At 40.6% G+C, this 26,451-nt stretch overlaps 2 protein-coding genes across 3 annotated transcripts in view; one reads left to right on the plus strand and one right to left on the minus strand.

Annotated features, from left to right (window-relative positions):
• The window catches only part of etv6 (ETS variant transcription factor 6), a 67,507-nt gene extending 52,234 nt beyond the window's left edge, over window positions 1-15,273 (minus strand). The window contains exons 1-2 of one of the 2 annotated variants that reach the window (XM_020619169.1): window positions 14,940-15,273; window positions 2,575-2,704 (exon numbers count right to left, since the gene is read on the minus strand). In XM_020619169.1, the coding sequence (XP_020474825.1) occupies window positions 2,575-2,704; window positions 14,940-14,969 (160 nt within the window). In that variant the 5' untranslated portion in view covers window positions 14,970-15,273. The remainder of the gene's footprint in view (window positions 1-2,574; window positions 2,705-14,939) is intronic. The other variant, XM_020619170.1, reaches the window with a different exon arrangement.
• Window positions 15,274-17,889: 2,616 nt separating this feature from the next.
• The window catches only part of LOC109971146 (poly [ADP-ribose] polymerase 12), a 40,337-nt gene continuing 31,775 nt past the window's right edge, over window positions 17,890-26,451 (plus strand). Inside the window, exons 1-4 of the mRNA XM_020619226.1 lie at window positions 17,890-18,237; window positions 22,260-22,395; window positions 22,509-23,289; window positions 23,393-23,446. Coding sequence (XP_020474882.1) covers window positions 17,954-18,237; window positions 22,260-22,395; window positions 22,509-23,289; window positions 23,393-23,446 — 1,255 coding nt within the window. The 5' untranslated portion in view covers window positions 17,890-17,953. The remainder of the gene's footprint in view (window positions 18,238-22,259; window positions 22,396-22,508; window positions 23,290-23,392; window positions 23,447-26,451) is intronic.

The following is a 26,451-nucleotide window of genomic DNA, read 5'->3' on the forward strand; positions in this document are numbered from 1 at the left end:
TCCGCAGGGCGGCCGGGCGCACCCTTAGAGATAGGGTGAGGAGCTCGGTCACCAGGCGCACCCTTAGAGTAGAACCGCAGCTCCTCCACATCGAGAGGAGCCAGCTGAGGCGGCTCGGGCATCTGTTTCGGATGCCTCCTGGGCGCCTTCCTAGGAAGGTGTTCCGGGCATGTCCCACCGGGAGGAGGCCCCGGGGAAGACCCAGGACACGCTGGAGGGACTATGTCTCTCGGCTGGCCTGGGAACGCCTCGGCATTACCCCGGAGGAGCTGGAGGAAGTGTCTGGAGAGAGGGAAGTCTGGGCATCTTTGCTTAGACTGCTGCCCCCGCGACCCGGTCCCGGATAAGCAGAGGAAAATGGATGGATGGATGGGTTTATTTATTTTGGAATAATATTGTATCCTGTCTGTTTTGATTCATATTTATGTTCAAACAACGTTTAGTTTTAGTCTGTTCAATAATTTTTTATCCTGTTCAGCCCGCAACCTAATGTGTGCTTTGAGTTCTGAATAGGATTCTGAATAGGATTTAGGTCTGGACTTTGACTGGGCCATTCTAACACATGAATATGCTTTGATCTAAACGATTCCATTGTAGCTCTAGCTGTATGTTAAGGATCGTTGTCCTGCTGGAAGGTGAACCTCCGCCCTAGTCCCAAGTCTTTTGCAGCTTCTAACAGGTTTTCTTCCAGGATTGCCCTATATTTAGCTCCATCGTTCCATCAACTCTGACCAGCTTCCCTGTCCCTGCTGAAGAAAAGCATCCCCACAGCATGATGCTGCCACCACTATGTTTCACGGTGGGGATGGTGTGTTCAGGTTGATGTGCAGTGTTAGGTTTCCGCCACACATAGCGTTTTGCATGTAGACCAAAACGTTCAATTTTGGTCTCATCTGACCAGAGCACCTTCTTCCACATGTTTGTTGTGTCCCCTACATGGCTTGTAGCAAACTGCAAACAGGACTTCTTATTGCTTTCTTTCAACAATGGCTTTCTTCTTGCCACTCTTCCATAAAAGCCATATTTGTGGAGTACACAACTAATAGTTGTCCTGTGGACAGATTGTCCCACCTGAGCTGTGGATCTCTGCAGCGAGTTATCATGGGCCTCTTGGTTGCTTCTCTGATTAATGCTCTCCTTGTCCAGCCCATCAGTTTAGGTGGATGGCCATGTCTTGGTAGGTTGCAGTTGTGCCATACGCTTTCCATTTTTGGATGATGGATTGAACAGTGCTCCATGAGATGTTCAAAGCTTGGGATATGTTTTTATAACCTAATCCTGCTTTAAACTACTCCACAACCAGTGGTGATCTGTCTGGTGTGTTCCTTAGTCTTCATGATGTTGTTTGTTCACTAATGTTCTCTAACAAACCTCTGAGGCCATCACAGAACAGCTGTATTTATACTGAGATTGAATTACACACAGGCAGCACAGTGGCGCAGTGGTTAGCACCGTTGCCACACAGCAAGAAGGTTCTGGGTTCGGGCCCCACCTGGGACCTTTCTGTGTGGAGTTTGCATGTTCTCCCCGTGCTTGCGTGGGTTCTCTCCGGGTACTCCGGCTTCCTCCCACAGTCCAAAGACATGCAGCTTAGGTTGATTGGTGTCTCTAAATTGCCCATAGGAGTGCGTGTGTGGTTGTTCGTTTATGTGTTATGTGCTATGGATTGGCGACCTGTCCAGGGTGTACCCCACTTTCGCCCAATTGCCGGCCGGGATTGGCTCCGCCCCCCCCATGACCCCGTTCAGGGACTAAGTGGTAGAAAATGAATGAATTACACACAGGTGGGCTCTATTTACTAATTGGGTGACTTCTGAAGGCAGTTGGATGCACTGGAATTTACTTAGGGATATGAAAGTAAAGGGGGCTGAATACATATGCATGCCACACTTTTCAGATTTTTATTTGTAAAAAATCTTGGAACACCACATATCATTTTCCTTCATAATTATGCAATACTCTGTGTTGGTCTATCACACAAAATCCCAATAAAATACATTTAAGTTTGTGGTTGTAATGTGACAAAATGTGGAAAAATTCAAGGGGTATGAATACTTTTGCAAGGCATTGTATGACTGCTGTGGAACTATTGATTATTCCAGTGCAACAGCTCTGTTAGTTCTGGTCCAGTGAAGGTGTGTACAGTTCAGGTATCTGACCTCGGATCTACTCACAGCTGACAGGTATATCATGACTGGGCCAGCTGGATTTTAACATTAACACAGTATTCTGCAACATTTTTATTTACTTATGTTGGCTCATCTCCTTTGATAACACTGTCTATAGTGTTTTTGTTGTGCAGTCTGTTTATTGTTCTAAATTTTGATATTGCCACCTGCAGAAGCCAAATTGTCAAGAGTAACAGTCCCACCTATACTGCTTGATTGACGGGTGTTTTCTGGGATGAGTACAGATAAAAATCTGATTTCCCAGATGACCACATGAACCAAACAGAAACATTTACAGTGCCAAATACTAAAAGCACTAACAAAAATCAATCTGTTTGATCAATGTGTGTGGAGTCACTGCTCATGTGTCTGGGTCTATGTGTGTGAGAGTGTGTGTGTGACTCACGCAGGTGCGCAGGCAGCCTAGCAGGCTCATCCTCCATTCGGGTGGCTGGCCTCACATTGGGAGCATGGACGGGAGAGGAAGTAGAGTTTGGCAGCGGGTTTGTAGAAGGACTGAAAGAGCTCCTCTCCTGCTATGAATAGACACAGAGACACAAAGCATGGCTCACAAAGCTCCATGACACTCCGGCCCTGAACCCAAACAACCCCACGTCAACTCACCTCACCATGCACCCACAGCATCAGCTAGCCTTAGTCTCATCTCAACACACTGTATACTCCTCTACACTACTGGGCCAGAAAAAGCGGCACTTGAACCCACCCCCAGACTACAACCAATGGCCAAATATCACATACATTCTGTACTTGTGTGAGAGAAATAACTCCCCCTACCAGCAGGTCGCGGGATCTGTATTCACCATTCAGAAAGGAAAAGAAGAGCTAGACAGTGAAAGCTGTAAACAAAGCAGCCGTCATTTAACACATCTGCTGTTTGTAGCTGCTTCTAATTGAGAATATGTCTGACAATAAATTGCAAATGCATTCTCCACAGAGTCCACAGAAGCAGAATGGGAGGCAGAGCCTTTTGCTATCAAGCTCCTCTCCTATGGAACCAACTCCCAGTCTCAGTTCGGGAGGCGGACACCCTCTCTACCTTTAAGATTAGACTTAAGACTTTCCTTTTGGATAAAGCTTATAGTTAGGGCTGGATCAGCTGACCCTGAGCCTTCCCTTAGTTATGCTGCTATAGGCCTAGGCTGCTGGGGGGCCCCATGATGCTCTGAGTTTCTTTCCCCTCCCCACCTGCTCTCCTCTCCTCTCCTCTCTCTCCCTATGCTTCTATATGCCACCATTACACATCACTAACTTTGTGTCTCCTCTCTCCCGTAGTGTGTCCTCTCTCTCTCCCTGTCTCTATCCACTCACCCCAACCGGTCGAGGCAGAAGGCCGCCCACCAAGAGCCGGGGTCTGTCAGAGGTTTCTTTCGTTAAAGGGAGTTTTTCCTCCCCACTGTCGCCAAGTGCTTGCTCAAGGGGGATTTGTTGGGTTTTCCCTATGTAATAATATTGATAACAGTAAGGTCTAGACCTTACTTTGTAAAGTGTCCTGAGATGACTTTTGTTGTGATTTGGTGCTATACAAATAAAATTTGATTTGATTTGATTCTCTGCCCTTGGTCTATTGGTTGTGGAAGAAGAAAGGAGGTTGTGGAGGTGAAAAACTACATTAAATGTGTGAAAACATGGATATTACAGTGACTCTCCAGTGACCGGCTGAAGGGGCTTTCCCCAAACCGTTCTCTTCTCATGTATTCATTCGCTAAGCTGAACAGACAACCAGTGTGGTCTCTCTCACCAATGACCAACTGTCGGCTTGGTGTGTCACGGCCCTAATAAATTGATCCACCGACCTGAAGACACATTCTGGTAATGCAAATATACAGAATGCAACATGTGTTGCTTTGCACTGCAGTAAAGTCCAAAATTAAGCAATGTGCTGTCTGACAAGATGCTAACTTCACTCATTTGATCTGTAAAATGTCAGAAAATAGTAAAAATGTTCTGGATCTTGAGTCTTTAAATCACTTGTTTTGTCTGACAGTCAAAACACTGTCAGAAAAAAAACATAGAAAAGCAGAAAATATGAAAAAGTTCAACCAGCAAATGATTTAATGTCTTTACTTGGTAAATGATTAGAGCATTTCATCAATAACTCCACTAACTGTTTCAGCACTATAACAGCAAACCCTTTTGATTACTGTGCACAAAATCTGTCTACATGTTAACGCTGACTTCTTACTTTTATTGATAAACTTGTCCATAGTCAAACTGTAAACAATGTCCATCACCAGAGAGAGAGAGAAATATAATACAGCATCTGTCAAACTAGGCATGATGGCTTGATTATCCATAGATGGTGTAGAATCTGATTAATATGTAGGCAGCCACTGCCAACTAAGTGCCTTAGCTTGGTCCGGCAGTCCTACTATATTCATCCAAAAGTAGTTCTGGACATTGTAACAGTCAGCTTCCGCAGTAAACTACAACAAACACTGCTCTACCTGGTGGATATATGTAACACTGCAGGCAGCTTGCACACATGGTGCTTAGGGACATTAACAAGGCGGTGCTGCAATCACTACATCATCGTAGGAGATACATGGGCCATGCACGGACCTGTCACTGCTGGACATGGTTCGACCACGGTCCAGCCAGCAATTTAAGATGGCAGCATCTATAGCACAGCAGCACCAATGGTGGTGTATTTTTCTTGTTCTTCACCAACATGGAAACCCCCGAGTATGTCGAGCGTATGCAGAAGTCGAATGAGCGGAAGTGGAAGGAGCAAGAGAAGAATACATTCTTCCTTTACCACACTGTCATTACAGTCACACATGCATAGGAGAGAGACCTAGTGGGTATTCTTTGTACATCGCTAAACAGATCCTAGATCTAATGAGAAATCCTGGATATTCTAATGCCAGCTAGGCAGTGTTGGGCTCGTTACTCAAAAAATGTAATATATTACTCCTTACTTGTTACTCTTTTCAAAAATGTACATTTTTATTTTACTTACGCATTACTCCATGCAAAAGTAATTCATTACACTACTCGTTATATTACACCCCACAGATTGGTAATATCTTGTAAATGATTTTTTTTTTTTTTACCTAGGGGTCCACAGGTGTCTATGACTGGTATTTTCCCAAGGATATGTCTGAAAGATGGAGAGTTAATAGTAGAAATGGACAACATTTCATCCACCACATATCCAGCCACAAGCTTCATTAATTCTTTGTTGCTTGTTGCCACTTGTTATAGCCTGTTGTGGACGATTAAGAGATTAAGATCCAGTTTTGGTTGTTTAGCCATTGAAGGGCTACAGTCATCCTGCACAGCCACTGAGGGCTCATCTTTTTTGGGGTGTATCTCCATGAGCTTCATATTGTTGTGCTGTCTTAATAAATGTTTCAAGAGGTTTGAGGTTGTGTCTTTTACAGTGGAAAGAGTCTTACTGCTACCTGCACACAATTTACATTTTACAATAATGTTCTTATCACCTTTCATTCTGATAAAATCAAGTATTTCCAGCACTTCCACCTTCCAAGCTAGCTTACTGTTTACGGTGTTGATAAATAATGTTTGCAAGCGGGACTACTATGAATCTTAAATGTCGGATTTCAAATCAATCTTTGCTGTGATGACAACAAAAGTAACATTGTAATGAGTTGTTTTTGGAGGGAGTAACTGTAATATTATTACTGAAATTTTATTTGTAACTTTTTACACTACTTGTTAAAAGAATAGTATTACAGTAATGCATTACTAGTAATGCTTTATGGCCCAACAGAGCAGCTAGGGTTATCCGGATAATTCAGTTCTTCAACACCCATCTGTGTTGTGGACTAGAAAACCTGGATTTAGTTATCCAAGATCAGTGCATGCTCTCATGGTCAGTGACTAGACTTTCTACAGTATACGAACAGCTGAAACTACAATCAGCTGGTTTCTGATTGGCTGTATGCAGTAGAAAGCACACTCTGTCACCATAACAGAGAGAGCTTCTGCTGGAGGGCAGCAAGAATCTAAAGATTTCATTTGGACATAACTGCAAAGGCAGAACTCTGCAAAATGCAGACAGAAGTGGCTAACAAATTAAATGCAGAAGTATCCCATTTAAATACTTAATCTCACCACATGTCCACTGCTTTGAAATGACGGCTTACTTTGTCAAATGTGTAAATATGCTCATACGACCAACAAAGTGACAAGCCAGAGCAGGACAATATACTTACAAAGTTAAAGGAATTCCAGTGCACATAAGATGTCTATATCATCTTCATTTATTAGTAATTGTTTAGATGATGAAATTGTATGCACTCAAATTCCTTTTACTTCATCTCTGCATTATAGGTAGGCTAAGTACAGTACAAGAATATTCAGCAAACTGGTATCACTGTAACATAACATATTACTTTTACTTGTTATTTTTTGTTCATAGCTCTGCCTCAATAATCAAATGACTCTGTGCAGCATTACAGTACTTCTCAATCTTTTCCTACAAACAATTAACAATAATTGTATGTCCTTTTGATGAAAACTGATCATTTTCTTAAACTGTCAAAAAGGATTCCCACTCCTTGCATATTCCAAGTGTTTTTTTTTTCAGGTTAAGTATGAATTCACAGCAGTAAAATGTGCATGAAATGCAGGGGTGAGAATTCACTCGTTATATTTTACCCAAGTTCTTTTATTGAAAGCGTGAGAAGTGAAGACAGGAGAGGACTGTATAAAATCAACTGAAAGTTTACTCAAAGTCTGGGCACAGGTGAAGCCATACAGCGCTGGGATCAGAGCGACAGAGCTCCCGGAGGAAATCCGTTCTCTCAACCATGAGTTACGTTTTCTCATTACATTTATCTTCTTGGGCTAAGCCCGCCCTGGACAGAGGTACAACATTTCACACTTCATAGTCCTATTGGCCATTTGGCGTGAGCAGGTCAACCCCTGCCTGCGTCTACTTGCTGAAATGTGATCTAACCTAGGTGTGTGTGTGTTTCACAGGCAGCACCTTGATCAATGAACACTGAACAATGGGGCTGTCTGAGCTGCAGACCCCCTATCTGTGTAGACTAAAACAGGACCTAGTGAGTATGCTAAACGGATAATCACCTTTATTGACCAAGTATGTTACACACAAGGAATTTGTTTCCGGTACAGAACCTCCTGGTGGGCATGCTTGGGCAGAGATCTCAAAACAGATCTCTGCCCAAACATGCCCACCAGGACGATAGGCGTCGGTCGACAGGGGAGGATTCAAAGACAGGTAACGACTCTCACCGAAACTGGGCTGCAACAACATTGTTGGCCTTCTGAAACACCACTGAGAGGGATAAATATCTCCGGCTCAACACCAGTCAGTCAGAACTGATGAAGCCTCTTGGATGAAAGGTGAAACGTCTTCGACCTAGAAATCTAAGTACAGTTGATTTTTTCTAAATTTTTTTTCAGACAACATATCTTGTTAGACTTTCTAAGAACCAACAGGTCCGGGATCATGAGAAATTGTTAACAAAATTATCTGGCTAACCTGTTAATCCATATACAACAAGAACCCCCCTGTAGTTTTTGAACAGCAGAAAAATTATGTTGACAGATTGCACAATGAAACTGTAATTACAGCATTATTTCATGGTGAGATATAGAAATAAAGTACAATGCAGGAATAAGCAAAGTACATTTGAGTTTCTGGCTGCAATATGTAGCATATGTTATGCATGTTTCAAAGATGCTTACAGGAAGGCATGCTAACTGTTTGGTAAAATGCTAATAACAACAGAGTGCAGTGTAGCATCTCCCAGGTACGCAATTACATTCATCGTTATTTATGTTGTAGGGTTTGGCCTGTTGTGGGCTAGTAATTATTTAGATGTCAAGTTTTTAATGTTTCACTCCTAAAGTGTTTATGCAGGATTTTTGTCTGAGGTGGCAGAATAATTTGTTAGCAGAGACACAGTAAAAACTCTGAGACCTATATTTATAGTGACAGCACACTGACTGTCTTGTATATTAACATTTAACATGACATGATTCCTAAAAGTATTAGTTTATATGCTGGTAACTTTTTTCTCTTTTTTAACTGTATAAAATGTTTATATTCAAGACTGAGACTGAGTAACCTCCAGGGATCTGTAGACAGTTTGTTAGCATTTTACATCTCTTGGTACTGTATCTCATTATCCCATGGTTTATATGCAAATGTTTCATTATTTTAGGTGTTATGTCTGATTTAGACACCTCATACAACTCTAGTTGTTTTGAACCTTAGTGTAATTGTTTATTTCACATTTTTTGGCATCTCTTACTGTACAGTAACCAGATGTGGGGGGGAATCCCTGAGAGTGATGGTGTAGGAAGCCAGTAAACACAGGTTGGTTTAGCCTCATATATGGCATGTTAGTCTCCAAGAAGCCAATAGGGGCACTAATATGTAGTCTCTAAGAGCAAGGCCACATGGGATTTGTCCAGTTGCCATTTTGTGCCCTACAGTTCCATCAACCATTAGGGTAAGTTAACCCAAAACATCCAACCTGAAATCATTTGTTCTGCAGCTGTTTTTAGCCTTTCTGTGCAAGTGTTTGCATTTGTTTTTACATGTCACAAATAATTTAGCAGAGCCTTATTTATGTTATGTGTCTCTTTTTTTATCCTCCAGGTGTATCTTGAAATTGTTTCACTGTTTTACAGAAATGAGTCTTTAGGACACAGGCCAATATCACCACCACTAGGAAACAACTACCACTAGGGAAACTACTACAGCGGTTTATCCTAAGTACTTCCTATCTATACAGTTTTTCCTGGGTGTACTGCTGATCACTGTAAATCTGGGTTTTTTGACAATGCATGACAATTAAGCTTTAATGATGTGATATCTCATTTTGTCAAGAGACATCTCAAGTGTGCCAGAAAGTAGAGATGGGCATTTCAAGCTAAAACGCTATTCGATATTTGATGGGAACTATTTGACACTAATTAATAAGATCACAGCATTCTGTATTTTTCAGTTGCTTATATAATGGTAGGTGACTGTCACTGTCACATATGATTCAGTTGTAAGCGCTGTCCATACATATGTGGTCAGAGACACCTTTTCAGCACTTGTCAAACGACTGCCAGCTCACATGCATTATCATCATATAGCTTATCCAGTCATGCTGTGACCATTTTTTTGATGGCTGTGGTCTCTGCATGAGTCTGCTGTTTATATTTGGCGCTGTAGTATCTGTATCTGACATGGAGATGTATAATAAGTAGGCTGTTAGGTGAGGTAGGGGTTCACGGAATGCAATTAATTAGTGCTACAGCGGTTTATCCTAAGTACTTCCTGTCTATACGGTTTTTCCCGGGTGTACTGGTGATCACTGTACATCAGGGTTGTTTCACAGTGCCTGAGGATTAAGATTTAATGAGGTGATATCTCATTTTGTCAAGAGACATCTCAAGTGTGTTAGAAGAACCTTACATATTCTTTAACCATACAACCTGTACCATAAAAATATTTTGTGATTGCGAAATCAAGGCAAGGCAAGTACTGTATATTTAGCACATTCATACAGTGCTTAACACAATCCACACAAATGGATACAACATTAAAGGCCATACAAAATGCACATAAAGAGAAAGCATTAAAATGCATATATTGATAAAACAGAATGCAAGTACAAAACAAAAATTACTTAAATATAACAATTACATAACGGTACAAGTAGCAACATGCATAAGTAGATATTTAGTACTTCCAGTATACCTGTAGCAGACTGTGGGATTCTCACTGTTCTCACTATACTTTGTACCCCTTTATGTCAGTCTGTCCAAGACTAACCTCTGAGTAACCAAAGGCGTATGTATTTTCTTCAAGAAGATTTGCAACATCAATGTCTATAAAGTCAGCATTTCTGTTAAACAGCATAATGAAGTCAATTGGTCATTCCTTATTGGATGACAAAAGAAAAATAGAATTACATAAAGTGCAACATTGGGTGGAAATAAGAAACATTAATTTAAAGCAGTGTAAAAAAAGAACAGTCTTTAGCTTAGTTTTAAAAGTGGCTACAGTTGGGGTTAGATCTAATTTCTAATGGAAGCTGGTTCCAGCTGCGGGCAGCATAATGGCTAAAAGCACTTTCACCTTGTTTAGTTCGAACTCTGGGCACCACTAGCTGACCAGTCTCTGCAGATCTGAGACACCTACCAGGCTTGTACTCGGCAAACACATCTCTAATATATTTTGGTCCCAGACCATTGAGAGACTTATAGACAATAAGTAGGACCTTAAAATGATGTCTGGATTTAACTGGAAGCCAGTGCAAAGATCTAAGGACTGGAGTAATGTGTTCTCTCCTCTTGGTGTTTGTCAGTATTCTATCAGCAGCATTTTGAATTAGTTGCAATTGCCTGATGGTTTTATTTGGGAGGCCAATCAGAAATGCATTATAGTAGTCAAGCCTACTAGAAACAAAAGCATGAATGAGCTTTTCTAAATCCCGCTTCGACAGAAAGTTTATTATTACACCAAGATTCCTGGCACAGGTGTTAGTTTTTAGTGTCTTAGACTTAAAGTAATCATTGACTGCCAGCCTTCTTTCCTTCTTTCAAAAATAATTCTCTGTTTTGTCTTTGTTTAGTTGAAAGAAATTTTGTTGCATCCAGTTGTTCACTTTTTTAAGACAGACATAATAAGTCTACAGGACCACAGCCATTTGGTGAGAGCCTTAAGTATATCTGGGTGTCATCTGTGTGGCTATGATAAGCAACACTACATTCCTGGAAAATTTGAAAAAATGGAAGCATGTACAAATTGAATAGGAGGGGCCCAAGAATCAAATCGTTTGTGGGATCCTACAAAAGTACTGCAAGATCTTGCAAAGTCAACCATTAATCTTTTATGTCCCCTTCCGGGCTCCATATAAATGTGTAAACTTAATTATATGTTTATTATTGAGGTCATAGTTAAAGGTGGTGTTGTACTGGACTACATTATATTCAGACATGTCTCTGTATTTTTGTCCTCCCCAGCTGACATGATAGGGTCAGAATATTAGGAGCACCTCTTCTCCAGGAAGCACAGAGATTTTAGACAAGGCTATAGTTCTGCTGATTTGTTGAATCTAGGTTAAAGTGTGAGGTTTTCTACTTTGTGGTCATTCTGTATTGACTGCTTTCTTTTCTTGTAAATGGGGACAGAGAAAGCAGCCACCTCAGTTTCTTGCCGTTTCTCCTTCCACTTTCACCGCCTAGCCACTCTAAAACCTGCGCACCAACTGCATGTGCAAGGAATTTCCTGTGGAAGCCAGGCAATAATCTCCCAGTCTTCCATTTCCTCCTCTCAGAGCTAACAGCTTCTCTCTCCCAGGTTGACATCCACTTTCTAAATAGTCAGTTGTCCAAAGAGAGGAAGCAGTCTTTTCTCTTCTGCTTCTGCAGCCTTCACACAGCTCCGACTCAAGGGAAAAGTGATAGTTAGCACAAAGCTTGCAATAAGGACAACTGCAGACAAGGGAAAGCGATATGTGACAGAAGTGGGCTACAGAATGAAGGTGAGGGCAAGTCCAGTGTGTCGTGGAAGACTGACAGAAATGGATAACTGAGGGAAATGCTAATCTCTCTTCAGCATGCAACTGCAGTCATGCAGTGACATCAGACTCAATGATGAGATGACAAACTCGTACACAAAACACCATATCTGACTTTGTCATTGGGAGTCTTGGAATATTTTTGGCAATTTTAGCCAATTTTTAATAGTTTTGATTTTACCTTTATATATCACATGAAAATATGTTTACCATGGAAATGTTTAATAATAATTTTCTTCAGCACAACCTCATTCTTTTCACCTGACAATTATTTGTACACTTTGAAATAAAACATCAACATGCATGATCATCATCTCCCAAGAGCTACAACTCCCGAGAGCTACACCAAACCAATGATATCAAATTTCATAAGTTATCGGACATGCATACACATGCTCTGGTTCTAGTCTGCAATGGTACTAACAACAGTTTTTGCTCCCGGTAGGTTAGCTAATATTTTCTGTGTTTACTGAGCTGTTTGTTAAGTAGCACAGGCTGACTAGCCATTGGATCACACTAGAGAAATCTTCTACCTATTCACCTGAAAACCGGTCCCTCTGCAGGCCACATGAGCAGCCTTTGTTGATCAGTCCACCAGCACACATCATCCTTCTTTTCCCCCGCTCCCAAAATTCCAGCAGTAGCGCATTAGCAGTTGGATTTTTCTGGACTGGTAGTTAACTGAGCTAGCAGAGAACAAACAGGCAAAATTCCAAGCAAGAGGAGAGGCAGTAGTGAAAAGGCTCCCCCACACAAAGTGGACAGCAGGCAGAGAGGTAGCAGGGGTAAAGTGACACTTGTTACTCAAGTTAACTACATCTATGCTTGTTATTCTAAGTGCCATAACATCTCAGTAAGTAAAGAGCCACATATCAAAGCAGGTTCTGGAGGACCTTCTGTCTGAAAGCAGCCCCCACACTCCTTCCTGTTCCACCTGTACCTGCCAGCTGTGAACCAACATCTGTAGTAAGAACCAGGCTGAAAGACTGTGACTGAGTTTAGTGTTCATTCTTTAAACTGTAAACTTCGACCAGTAATGAGTAATGATCATTTTGGAGACTGTGGTTTTTACTGCTGTTTGACTGTGTTTTGTTATACAGACAGGTGTTTCTGTTATATAGATAACACTCACTGATGTACCAAATGGGGTGGATAAAAAAAATCACAAACACCAGTATTATGGAATAGCTGGGTGGTTAATTAACCAGTTCTAGCATTAAGTCGAGCTAGTCCAGCTCTGTAGACGTGAGTACAGCTGGAAATGTGTTGTGTTATTTCTCTTAAATCACAATGCAACGTTTAACTGCTAAATTTTGCATTTACAATGTAGTTTTGTAGCAAGGCATTTACTGACCAAAAAGAAAGCAATAAACAATTAGCACAACCACTAGTTAAAAGCAACAGATTATAAATAAGGAAAACTAATGATACAGCCAAAAGCTGTAGATAATAGACTTTATGTATAATGTAAAATGTACAAAAAAAAAAAGGGACTTAATGTGGGACTATGGTTTGGGCCAGTTAAAAGTAGGATTTGGAACAGTTCTGGGACACTGACAGAAAAAGGTCACTACCCTCTGAAAGTAGACAGTGTTTGAAGTGGAAGCTTTGAAAAATGTTAGGATATGGTCAGTAGGCTCCATGTGTTGTCATACCCCCAATCCAAGTGTAAATACTGATTATATCAATGATTTTCTCATTAATGAAATGCCTTTATTAGTCTGACCAACATTCCAAAACCAACAGACATTCAACGTAAAAGAACAGAAAATAAAAGAGCACAAAGTTCCTGAAGCAGTAAATAATCACCTTTTCACCATATTCATCATTTTTAATTATACAACTGAGACAACTCAACAAAATGGTTGCAGATTAATTGACTAATTCTTTGGCTCAGTACTGAGAATTATTCTCTACTAATTCCACACCGTTTTTCTTTTCTAATGTTAGGACTGCAACTATGGATTCTCTTCATTACTGAAATGATTGATCATTTCAATTACAACATCACAAGCACAAAGCATTTGCATATTCTTTGCACAATCTGACCAAAAGCCAAGAAACCCCAAATATTCACTTTATAATTTCATTTTTAAAATGTATGGTTGCAACTGATGATTCCTTTTATTATAGTATACTGTATAACAAAACACAGTATAAACTTTTGTTTTATTAATCGATTAATTGATTGGTCTATAAACTGTTTACTAGTTTACTAGAGTCCAAGATGATGGTCTTCAAATGTCTTGTGTTTGTCTAACCATCCCAAACCAAAAGATACAATGGCTAATCGCTGAAACCAATTAATCAAGTCACCCATCCTCTAACTCCAGCTCCTCCTGTGTGAGGATATTCTGCTTTTCTCATTGTAAACTGAATATCTTTGGGGATCAGACAAATCAAGCAATAAGATGTCTCACCAGACAATGGGCAATTTTCTGGCATCTGTAACAATTCATTGATTAGCTGTAAAAATAATCTACATATCTATCACTAATGAAAATAATCATTAGTTGCAGACATATAAAGAGATTGTATTTGTAATGAGCTGCATGTCTTTACAGGAGAGGAGCTCAAATTTTCAAATATTTGACACTGCTGCTCAATAAGCAAAACTGGATGATTAAAATAGCATTTGATTAATTTTATGTGGCTCAATATTCATTTCAGCTCCAAAACAAACTGAAAATGACAAGGTTATCGTTTGTTTAGCTGTATTATTTATCTAGTAGTCTAAATAAGTGAAACGTTTGGTCACTTGTTAATTGTGTTTGTCACTAGAAGTGGTCTTGTACCACCACACTACATATGTTATAGGCCAGCTCCTATTCATCTCTATTGTTTTGCTGTAACTTAAAGAGAATCCTTTAATTAAAAACGGCTTTCTCCCTGGTGTTTATTTTACTGTTCCTGTGCGCAAAGGTGTTATGTCTGGCTCCGAGCTCTAATCACTTTTTGAAGCGCTAAATCCACGGTTTTGCGCGTCACGCACAGTCACGACTTGCCAGCAGCAGCAGCAGCAGCAGAGTGGAGGCTAACTCAAAGCAGGAGCAACAGATAACGAGCAAAACAAAAGTGAACGACACTACAGCCTGCAATCCTTAGCAGCTGCATCGTCTGCAGGAGCTGATAGGCAGCGTTGCAAACCCCTGCAGGAGGATTACAGCCGAGTCGAAGTGGAAAGTAGTACCTGCTGATGGAAAACAAAGAGAAGAGAGCAAGCCGACGGTGTTACCTTGGCCGCAGCGGAGGAAGATTCAGACATTATCTCCCGTCAACTTCGCTCCTTCCACTTTTCCGTTTAGCTGTCTTCTTTAGCTCCTTTTCTTTCTCACAGAGATTCGCACAGCGGCAGCAGAAGTGGCAGCCCGACTGTTCGGCTTATTATTGTGGGAGAAGTTGTTGTTGTTTTTCATGTAGCCCGCATTTCCTTTTTTATCTGCTGGCTGGGTCCATAGCACGACTCTCGACATGAAAACTTCTTTTGTCTGTGTGTTTTTCCTTCACATGTCGGCAGCACGCTAGTTAATAATCCCTTCCTGGAAGAGCAAGACTAGAGAGAGAGAGAGAGAGAGAGAGAGAGAGAGAAGGAAATATCTCTCTCTCTCTCTCTCTCTCTCTCTTTGATTTGGACGTGTGTAAAACGGCGAAATGACGTGAATTCCCAGCATTGAGCCTTGCCCCCTTTTAAAGGGAAACCCGAAGCAGGAAATCGCTTTAGGTCGCTTTGCAGAAGCACAACTACAGGCTGAGAGAGACACACAGACACACAGGCTGGTTTGGCATTTTAAATCAAAACTTAATGTAAATGCGGTTATGACTGGCTCAACCATCATCCTTTAAATAGACATGAAGTTAAAAATACAGCAGGAAGTGTAACTCAGGATAGACTTCACATGATTTTTGTTACTAATTAATACATATGTAATAATATGAAGAGTTAAATATTGCCATGGATGGATTACATATGGGTTGTGTATGAAGTGGCATATTTCTAGTTTGAAATGCATAGAAAATTTAAAATGACTTTATATGTACATACACATTGAGATCAGATGTACCAGAGTCAAATTCCTCGTGTGTCTAACACACCGGGCCAATAAAGCAGATTCTGATTCTGATTCTGACTGTGTACTGGACTTTTTGTCTACATGTCAGCACTGTGATAGACTGGTGACCTGTCCAGGGTTTACCGTGCCTCATGCCCAGTATCAACTGGGATAGGTTCCAGCCCCCTGCGACCCTATTCCTATTCAGGAATAAGCGGTATAGATAATGAATGGATGGATGAACTCCTACCTCTCCATCATATGCTACCTGCACTGCACCAAACAGACAGACAAAGTTAGTGAACACTGTGCAGCATTTAGCTGTTAAAGCAGTGCCCTGTTAAAGTTGCCTTTCTAAATTAGGGTTCTAAGAATATATGGTGTTGTATTATTAAGCCCCTTGAGGCAAATTTGTGATTTTGGGCCATGTAAATGACTTGACTTAACAAAAGAGATAGACATTTCACTCAAGAATTGGATGAGGCTAAAACAAAACTAAAAGATGAGTGAATGTTGGATTTATATTCTGTATGATCTGTCTGCTGAATGTGTACAGAGGTACATACTGTTGTTTAGTACTTACTACATTTACAAGTATTAGTGTTGTAATGTATTTACAGATGGAACCCATTCCTCACTAAAAGGCACATGAAAGCCCGCTGGGAGTTTGCCAAAGGGCACCTGAAAGACTCTTGGACCACGAGAAACAAAATCCTCTGGTCTTATCAAACAAAGATTTAACTATCTGGCCACAATTCCCAGCGGCATGTGTGGAGAAAACGAGACATTGAGCATCACCTTGTTAATACGGTCAAACATGGTGGTGGCAGCATCATGCTGTGGGGATGTTTTTCTGTAACTGGGACTGGGAGACTTAGCCAGGATAGAGGGAAGAAAATACAGGAGTGGCTTTGGAAGAACTCTGTGAAAGTCCTGGAGTGGCCCAACCAGAGTCTGGACCTAAAAATAATAGAACATCTCTTGAGAGACCTGAAAATGGCTGTACACCAATGCTCCCCATCCAACCTGGTTGACCTTGAATAGTTCTCCCAAGAAGAATGGAAGAAAATTCAAACAGAAAGGTATGCCAAGCTTGCAGCTTCATTCTCAAGAAGACTTGGGGCTGTCATTGCCGCCGAAGGGTGCTTTAACCAAGTACTAACTGAAGGGTCTAAATACATATGTAAATGGAATATTTAAGTCTTTTATTTTTAATAAAATTTCAATATGGTCCAAAAACCAGTTTTCACATTGTGATTGTGAAGTAGTGTGTAGATTGATGAGTGGAAAATAGAATGGAATCCATTTTAAGATGAGTCTGAAACATAACAAAATGTGAAAAACTTGAAAGGGTCTGAAAACATTCCATACTGACTGTATGATCACCTTGATGTTGAAGAGTGAGTTCTAGAAAATAAGTGGACATATACATTTTCTGTTATTTAATTTATTTATTTATTGAGATTTTCTGTGATTATCTAAAAAAAAAAAGAATTACATTTAAAGTAAACACAATTCTACAGAAGCTGAATAAAATGTAGGTTATCACATTTGTTTAGTGCAATGCTGAAGTATCCTTTTTTAAAATCTTGAAAATAAGTATAATTTTTTAAATTTTGTTATTTATGCAGCTGGAATGCAGCAGCAAAAAAATTATTACTGTGATAATTGTGGAACTGAAACTATTAATGTACTTAATTATATTTAAGTGTTTTCACTGCAACACTAATAGATAACTGGTGCAACAAATGATAACCACTTGAAATTGTCTGTCCTGAGTTTAAGTTAATCATTTTCATGTCATTCTTTCTTTAATAGACCATTATTTAATTTCATATTTATTGGGTTTTCTGGGATTCAAGTAAGAAAAAGAAATGAATAAAATGAAGCTAGATTAATTTGCCTATAATGTTTTTACAAGGTCATAAAGAGATGAATTACAATATGCCTAATTTTGGGAAATAATTAAAGTATCTGATTAAAACTCCTGTTGTGTTCAACTCTAAATCACAAGAAAAATCTCTGAGCTCATGTGAGTAATGGGTTGTATGACGTATGATACCGCAGCGCCCCCGAGTGGAGAACAGCAGCGTTACAGCATCAACCCCGGCTAAAAATACGGTAGTTGGGTTTCGATTTCCATTCGCCATAAACGATACCCAACTTTGCTTCCTCATTTGAACCCAGCAGTCGCTCGGAGATGGACAGAAACAGGGCAACAGAGTCAGAAATTCTGAAGTTTATTTGCGCGAATCATGGAGCAGTTAACACTGATGATCTGGTGTATAATCTCTGCTCCGGTGATCCGGATATAATTAACAACCGAGAGAAATTTGTTCCATATTGTCTCAATGGGCAGCCGAAGGTGGTGGCCAGGACCACACTGACGCTGTGCAATAAGAGAAACTGTCCGGGATCATGCATGAAGCTACACATTTGTAAAGCCATCCTCTTCAGCGGATCCTGCCAATACTCTCAGTTCAGGTAACAGTTAAGTGTGCTTGGTTAAAGTAACATGAATCATGATTAGCCACAAACTAGCCTGGCTACTTGAAGTAGTTGTTGTGCTGAGCAGGTAGTCTGGGAGGCCTTTGTTAGGTAATTTCTTAGTTAGATAGATATTGATTAGAGATCTGTTGTATTAGAAGATGTTAGTGTAGCCGGGATGTCTCCTCGGGCTGTTAAATGCAAGGTTGGTTAAGGCAGAGAAGGGCTGAAGTCAGGGACAAATGTTATTATGACGGTAAAAGTAACCATAATATTTGTCTTAATGTGTAATGTTATGTCAAATTGTTTTAGATACACACCACGAAAACAACAGCCACACACATTATTTTCTTCATGTTTTGTCTACTGCTCTGCTCAGCTGCCAAGCTGGCATATCAGGTGACGTCACGGTTCGACAGCCCAGAAATGATTAATATTGTATAGCAATGCTTGGTTCGGGGTCTTTTCTGCTTCCGGGCTGCTTGGGCAGCCTGGGGTTGGAAGATCTCTGGACTGGAAGTGTTAATTCTTGCCTGTGACTTTTTGAATAAACCAGCACGGTTATATTTTTTATATACTCAAGTGGTCTGAGTCGTCCCTCGGAGTTCCTGGTTTGAAAGAACCGGACGAGGCTTTATAATGGAATAGAGCCTTTACCTTGTTGCTCCACTATAGATATTTGAATTGTTTTTAAATTATCTTTTATTGTTTTAATTCAGTTTGTCGTCCAGTAACGTTATAGTCCATAAGCGATTTAATGAAGGATGATATCCTCTCAGGTTTGTTTTGGCGTTGTAGTTCAACTGAATGTGATTATATTGTCCACCTGGCTCAAAGACCTTTGCACCCGTGATGCATTCTGGTAGGCTACGACTGGGAAGGTCCGCTCCATTACCTTGCAAGTTTAAATTCGCCTACGGTTCTGTCATAAAAATAAACAGGCATATTGTATAGTTTTACGGGCTAATTGAACACATTGAGCAGCAGAAGTCTGATTGTCCAACTTTGAAGGTAGCTTCAAAGTTTATATTAAGGGAGCAGTCTGACACTGACATTTAAGTATCTGTTACAAGTGGTTTTTCTTTATCAAAGCAAAGGCTGGCTAGTTTGAAGAATATAAAATGAGATATTTTTGCTTTAACCTTTTCTGCACACTACACAGTTCTATATTTATCATAGTTTTGATATGTACTTTACTGAACTTGATTTTTATGATTGCAGTTGTAGAAATTTTCAACTTTGTCTACGGTAATAATGGACAGTGGTTTTCTCTTAACTTAGTTGGGTGGGTCTTGACATAATGTGATTTCAGACAAGAAAACAAAGAATTTCCACCAGTTATCTTTTTACAAGGCACAGTTCTTAATTGAAAGCCATTCCAGTTCACTCCCTCATGAAGCAGGTTAAGATATTGCCAATAGTGTGCAAAGTGGTCATCAATGCAAATGGGGCTAATTTGAAGAATCAAACACCTTTTTTAGTTAGTACACAATTCCATATGTGCTATTTCATAGTTTTGATGTCTTTGGTATTAATCTATATATAAAAATAATACAACAAAGAAATACCACAGACTGAGACGGTGTGTCTATATACAGTACAATGCTCAAAAAATTAAGGTAACACTTAAATCACACATTGGATCGTGATGAACAAATCATTCAAGTTGAAAAACTTTACTAATGTACTTTGTATAATTTGTACAGAACAAAGTGACATAACAGTGGTCAATGGAAACCAAAATCATCAACCCATGGAGGGCTGTATTCAAAATCACACTGAAAATCAAAGTGAAATATTTAAATCTCAGGCTCATCCAAGTTGTGTGACTTTCATCTTGGCAGCTCATAATGTGACTCAGTAGTGTTTACGGCCCCTGTGCGCTTATATGCACCCTAGGCAACGTCTAGGTATGCTCCTGATGAGTCAGCAGATGGTGTCCTAGAAGAGCTCCTCCCAAACCTGGATCAGGGCATTGGTGAGCTGGTGGTACTTGGTGGCAATGGATGCAGAATACACAATGTTCCATAGGTGCTCAGTTGGATTTAGGTCAGGAGAAGGTGAGGGCCCTTTAATGTTATCAATGCCTTTATCATCCAGGAAGTGTCTTCACCCTCTAGCCACATGAAGCCGGGCATTGTCCTGCACCAGGAGGAACCCTGGGCCCACTCTGCCAGTGTAAAGTCTGACAATCGCTCTGAGGATTTCAACCCAGTGCCTCGGAGCAGTCAGGGTATCATTGGCTATGACATGGAGGTCTGTGCAGCCATCAGTATATGTCTCCCCAGGCCATCACTGACTCGCCATCAAACCGGTCATGCTCGATGATGTTACAGGCAGCATAACGTTCTTCACAGCATCTCCAGACTCTTTCATACCTCCAACATGTGTTCAGTGTGAACCTGCTCTCATCTGTGACAAGAGTAGGGCACCAATTGTGTTCTGTGGCAAATGCCAGTTGAGCTGCACAGTGCTGGGCTGTGAGCACAGGTCACACTGGAGGACGTTGGGCCCTTGTGCCACCGTCATGGTGTCTGTTTCTGATAGTTGGGTCAGAAATATGCACACCAGCAGCCTGCTGGAGGTCATTTTGTAGTGTTCTTGCAGTGCTCTTCCTATACTTCCTTGCACAAAGGAGTGGCTACCAGACCAGCTCCTGGGTTGTTGCCCTTCTGTGGCCCTGATCAGCTGTCCTGGTGTAACGGCCAGTCTCCTGATATTTCCTCCATGCTCTGAGAGACTGTACTGAGAGACATAGTAAACCTTCTTTGAGTAACTACCTGTGCGACCTGATTGGGCTGCAGGTACTGCCTCATGCTACCAGTAGTGACAAAAACACTAGCAAAACACAACATTTGAAAAGAATCAGTCAGGAAGGATGAGAAGAGACCATATGTCTGTGGCCACCACATGCAAAACCTCTCCATTGCACCTGTTGTCACTTTCATTTGCACCAAAGCAGGTGAAACTGATTCACAATCATTGTGCTTCCTAAATGGACAGATTGATATCCTTGAAGTTTAACCGACTTGGTGTTATACTGTGATGTTAAATGTTCCTTTAATTTTTTTTTTTAGCAGTTTGTATGTGTTATCATGTATAAATTCTTGTTTTTTCAAGTTAAATGCTCTCTTGTTACTTGGTTTTATTGTTCTTTTTTCAATTAGAACATCAAAAAGCAGCACAAAGATTTTCTGCAACAGACTAGAAAGACAGTCTGGGTGTGTGGTAGGTTGACTCTGAGCGGCCAGGAATGTAGGAGACAGACTCGAAAAATGCATCAGGTTTTCTCAAATCAGTAATTTATTTTAAATAAGTGCCAGCAAAGTACACATGCCAAACAAAATCACTAAACAAACTAAATGGTTTAACTTCACATAACTGAAGAAAACTCAACTGAAAATAACTCAACGCAACTTACAAGTACGTGCACACTGCCACACTCCCAGCTGGTCCACCTCAGCTGATTAAGTAGCTCCTGGTATCAATCAACCCTATGACATCCTTGATGACATCAGAGAGCATACAAAATGAGTGATTAACCTAGTAAATACAATCAAACATTTAACGCACAGGTTAAGGCATTAAGAAACATACATGACTTAGCCTAGGGACAAGTGGAGTGTTCTCACCCACTTTGTCACAGGGTGCCATAAATTTTCAGTTACTTTTGTGACCTTCAGCCTTCTCTGCATGTTAGTGTATATGTATTTTGTATGAGTCAAGGACACAGTGGCACATAAGCATGTTCCACACCTCTTTATAGCTGCTACTATAATATTTAACAGTGCTATGTGACCTTTAAAATAGCTACACTATTTGAACTGACTTTGTTGCTGTCAGACTTTCCAGCTACCATATTAGCACACAATAAACCTGCATGATCTTTCAGTAATTTTCTTTTAGGTAAATTCAGTATATTGTAGTTACAAAATATTATACAGAAATGTGTTCTTTTCCTGAGCAACTATAACAATCAAGCACATGAGTGAACTGTGTGTTGTGTTGTATGATGACAGGACAGGATGCAGTTTCTCTCATGAACTGAACTCCGACCACAACGTCAGGATACTTGGAGTGCATGAGCTGGAGAGTTTGAGCTTGATGGAGCTGCGCACACTGCTGCTACAGAATGATGACAGACTCCTGCCTCCTGTAAATCTGCCAACATACAGAATATTTATTCACAAGAGATTTGAGCTGTCCTTGCTTTTTGCTTTGCTTGATTGTAACAATGTTTTCTCCTTGTCTTATCCTCTCTCTATTAGATATGTCATGATTATAACAATGGTCTGGGGGAATTTGGGTGTCAGGCGGGAAATGATTGCACAAGACTGCACATCTGTGAACAGTACCTGAACCGTGACTGCAGCTGCATCAGGACTCATGCTTTCAGTGCTCCACAGCCACTAAAAAACCTGCGGGATAAAGGTGTGCCTGATAACATTATTAGCTCCCTGAAGTCAGTTTATACAAATAAAAAGGCTTTGAAGGTCTCGGGCAATAGAGGTGATAGAGGTGATAAGGGCAACCGTCGAAATTCTTCCACCAGTCATACCCCTGCTGCTGCTGATACTGTTGCAAGCAGCAAAATTGGTCTGAATTTACCAACAAGAGAATGGCACGGAGGGAGAGGTAGGCAGCGGGACTACAGGGCAAAAGGAGGAAAAAGAGTAAACCCTGGCAACCATCCACAACAAGCCTCTTCCTCTAGTAATATCCTTGCAGACATTGATGCCTTAAATGATTACACTGTTGACAAGCTAAGCATAGGCAACAGTCAACAAAACTCTTCCACCAGTGACATCTCTACTGCTGCTGACGACACTGATGCAAGCAGCAGCAGTGGTCAGAGCAACAGACAAACAGGGAAGCCGAATAAACCTTCAGCAGCTGTCAGAGGGAGAGGTGGCAACTGGGGCAGCAGAGGCCCACATCAACGGCTGCATAAAGCTTGTTCCAGTAATGACTTAACTTCTGCTGCAAGTGGCAAGCTGCAAAATGCCACCAGGAATGATGGGCTGATGAAAAGACAAAGGGTGGTCAGAGGTAAATTATTCCAGCTGCAGAAACTTTCATGGGAGGATAAAACTGTTGTCTGAAACAACAGTGTAAAATATATACTTCATAGTGTAATTTTTTTCCCTTTCAGATAAAACGGAGATATGCTTGTTCTTCATCAAAGGACACTGTATACATGATGAGGGTGAGTAATCGGTCATGCTAATTTGCTATTACACTTTCTTTGTCTAGTTTAACATGACTGTCTGACCAGTTTGATCAGAAGCCTGTATCACGAAGCGAGTTGCGCTTAGTCTGGCTCTGTGTGGTTATCTGGCTTTACTGAGCCTTACATTGGCTGTAGAGCTACCACAGTTAGTTGGCATCATTGATGATGTCAATGCTAAAAATGCATCAACAACCATATTTTCTTTGGACACATTTTTTTTTGTCAGTGCTTTGTTTCATAGATATGTGTTTGATTTATAACAGAATCAGTTCCTTAAGACACACTGTTCCATATTTGTCCCTTTGTATCTACTGTGTGCTTGCATCAGTAGTTTTTCACTCCAGTAATTGGTTTAGGCAACGGCGCAATGCTAGTCTCAGAAAATCATGGTGGCTACAGCAGAGTTGGAAGAGTCTGACTTGTTTGCAAAAGAGGTTAATTGTAAATTAACCATGACACCACGGTGGTGGGGCTTATCTTCGGGGTGGATGAGACTACCTACAGGGATGAGATGGAGAGGCTGATAGTGTGGTGCAGAGAGGACAATCTGCTCCCTAATACCTCAAAGACTAAGGAGGTCATTGTTGACTTCAGGAGGAAGAAAACTTACATCTTGCCACTATATATCAGCGGGGACCGTGTGGAGAGGGTGCCGGCCTTTCGCTTTCTGGGAGTTCACATTAAGGAGGATCTCATCTGGGGTGTGAATATCTCTGGACTGCTTAAAAAGGCCCAGCAGAGACTGTACTTCCTACAGGTGCTCAGGAAGAACATCATCTCCCAGAGACTGCTGGTGTCCTTCTATCGGTGCTCCATTGAGAACATCCTTACATACTGTATATATGTATGGTATAGCAGCAGCACAGTAGCTCAGAGGAAAGCACTCCAGAGGGTCATTAATATGGCCCAGGAGATTGTCGGCTGCCCTCTCCTCACTCTGGAAGAACTACACAGTTCCCACTGCCTCAAAAAAGCCTAGAACATCATTAAGAACACTTCACACCCAGGACATTCACTCTTTGAACTGCCATCAGGTAGACGGTTCAGAGCAATCAGATCAGACTAGGCATCCAAGGAGGAGAGAGCCCCCCCCCCAAACCAGAAAGCCCAGAGCTGAGTACCTAAGGGAAAAATCTAAAATAATAACATTAAAATAATGGCATGTAAGCAGTTCTTTGTTGCAGTGATCCTATATGTAGGCTTCTATGTGTAAGCTGGTCTTCATTGCAATTATAGCATTTTTCAGACAAAAACATGGAAAATGTCTAAACAACTTGTAGCAAAACAATCATTGGTTAATCATAACATTTGCAGGAGGAATACATTATGCTGGAGACTAAAGATCTTCTTCCAGTATCACACATTTATCACAAAATTCTACTCAATAATCAAAATCAATCACACACCTATGAGTCCACATCACCTACGTGTATGCAAGAATATATGTGGGTATCTGTTAACCCTTAGCAATAATATGTAGAGAGGTCACGGTCTTCTTCCCCGTCAAGGGGTCCTCTTCAACCTCAGACTCACCGGGCTCAGTGAGTGAGATCATTGGGCATAGTTTCCCATGGATATTGGGATATCGTTTATCAATGGCAGTGGTGATACACTTTAGACAAAGATGCCTAATGCAGGGGATACTGCAGCATCCACACAAGGTCAGCAGAGTAACTGCTGCCACAAAAGATGTAGCTAAGAAATCACTCAATTTTTCCACTTGCCAAAATCTTTTTAACAAACCAATCATCTATGTCATTTTTAATTTCTGAATAGTCAGCCATCTCCTCTGATAAAATTTCAACCCTGTCAGGGCCCTAGCAATTGAGCCATCAGGAGCAGTGTTATTTGGGATGTGAGTACAACACTGTTGCCCAATCATAGTACAAACACCCCCTTTTTCAATCAGAATGAAGTCTAATGCCAGTCTGTTCTGATACAACATAAGAGAAGTGGCTGCCAGTTGCTCCTGAAATCTAACAACTAAATTTCTGGTAAGATTAGTGAGGTTAGTAAGATTAATAAGACACTGAACATTAAACTAGACATAGGACAGTATACAAATATATTTATCAAACTGTCTTAATTGCTCTTGCTGTGGCCACACAGAGCAGTCAAGAATATCACACACGTCTACCATTAAAGTGGAAGTTTTACCCAAATTAAAAACCAACTCGAGTGGAATCAGGGCATTAGCTCTTTTCTCGTGGTGTATGTGGGACCTTGTTTCCCACCACAATATGGGTACCACTATAACTAGGCTAATGAGGCCCAGTACACACACAACTTTTAACTGTAGCTCTGGTTCTACAGGATTACTGATCCCAGTCTGACCACAGAAACACAAGCTTTCCCAGCTCACATAAATGATTATGTTTGTGTGTGCTGGAATGAAGGCACAGACAGGTCTGGCACCTCAACCAACAGTCAAATCCTGCTTTTACATAAGTGCATGAATGATAGGTTCTAAATATAATAAAATACTGTATAATAAAGCATTTTTCTGCATCGAGTAGCCTACTAATACTTTAAGTGCATTTCTGTCTTAATGCTTACATTTATTATTATTATTATTATTTCATGCTCAGGATTTCAATAACCTGTTCACAGACACTCATCACTGCATTGTTCAGTCATCTGACATACTCACTCATGTCAGCATGCTGCAAAAGAAGAGGTGTTGAATCTCAAGGCATAACAGTTATAACATATTGGATTAGCATTTGTTGGATATGTGTAAAATTATGTGTGTTGACATATCAACTGTCTTTACATGCTTGAAAGAATAAATAAGTCAAATCAAATCAAACAGTTAGAGGGAAACATGTTTCGTAACTGTGCATATGACAAATACAGGTATGTGCCAAAAAATTAGAATATCGAGGAAAAGTTCATTTATTTCAATAATTTGTTTCAAAAAGTGAAACTTGTATGTTATATTAGTTCACTGCACACAAAGTGAAATATTTCAAGCCTTTATT

This window comes from Monopterus albus, unplaced genomic scaffold (genome assembly GCF_001952655.1).
Source record: "Monopterus albus unplaced genomic scaffold, M_albus_1.0 scaffold216.1, whole genome shotgun sequence".
Taxonomy (NCBI): Eukaryota; Metazoa; Chordata; class Actinopteri; order Synbranchiformes; family Synbranchidae; genus Monopterus; species Monopterus albus.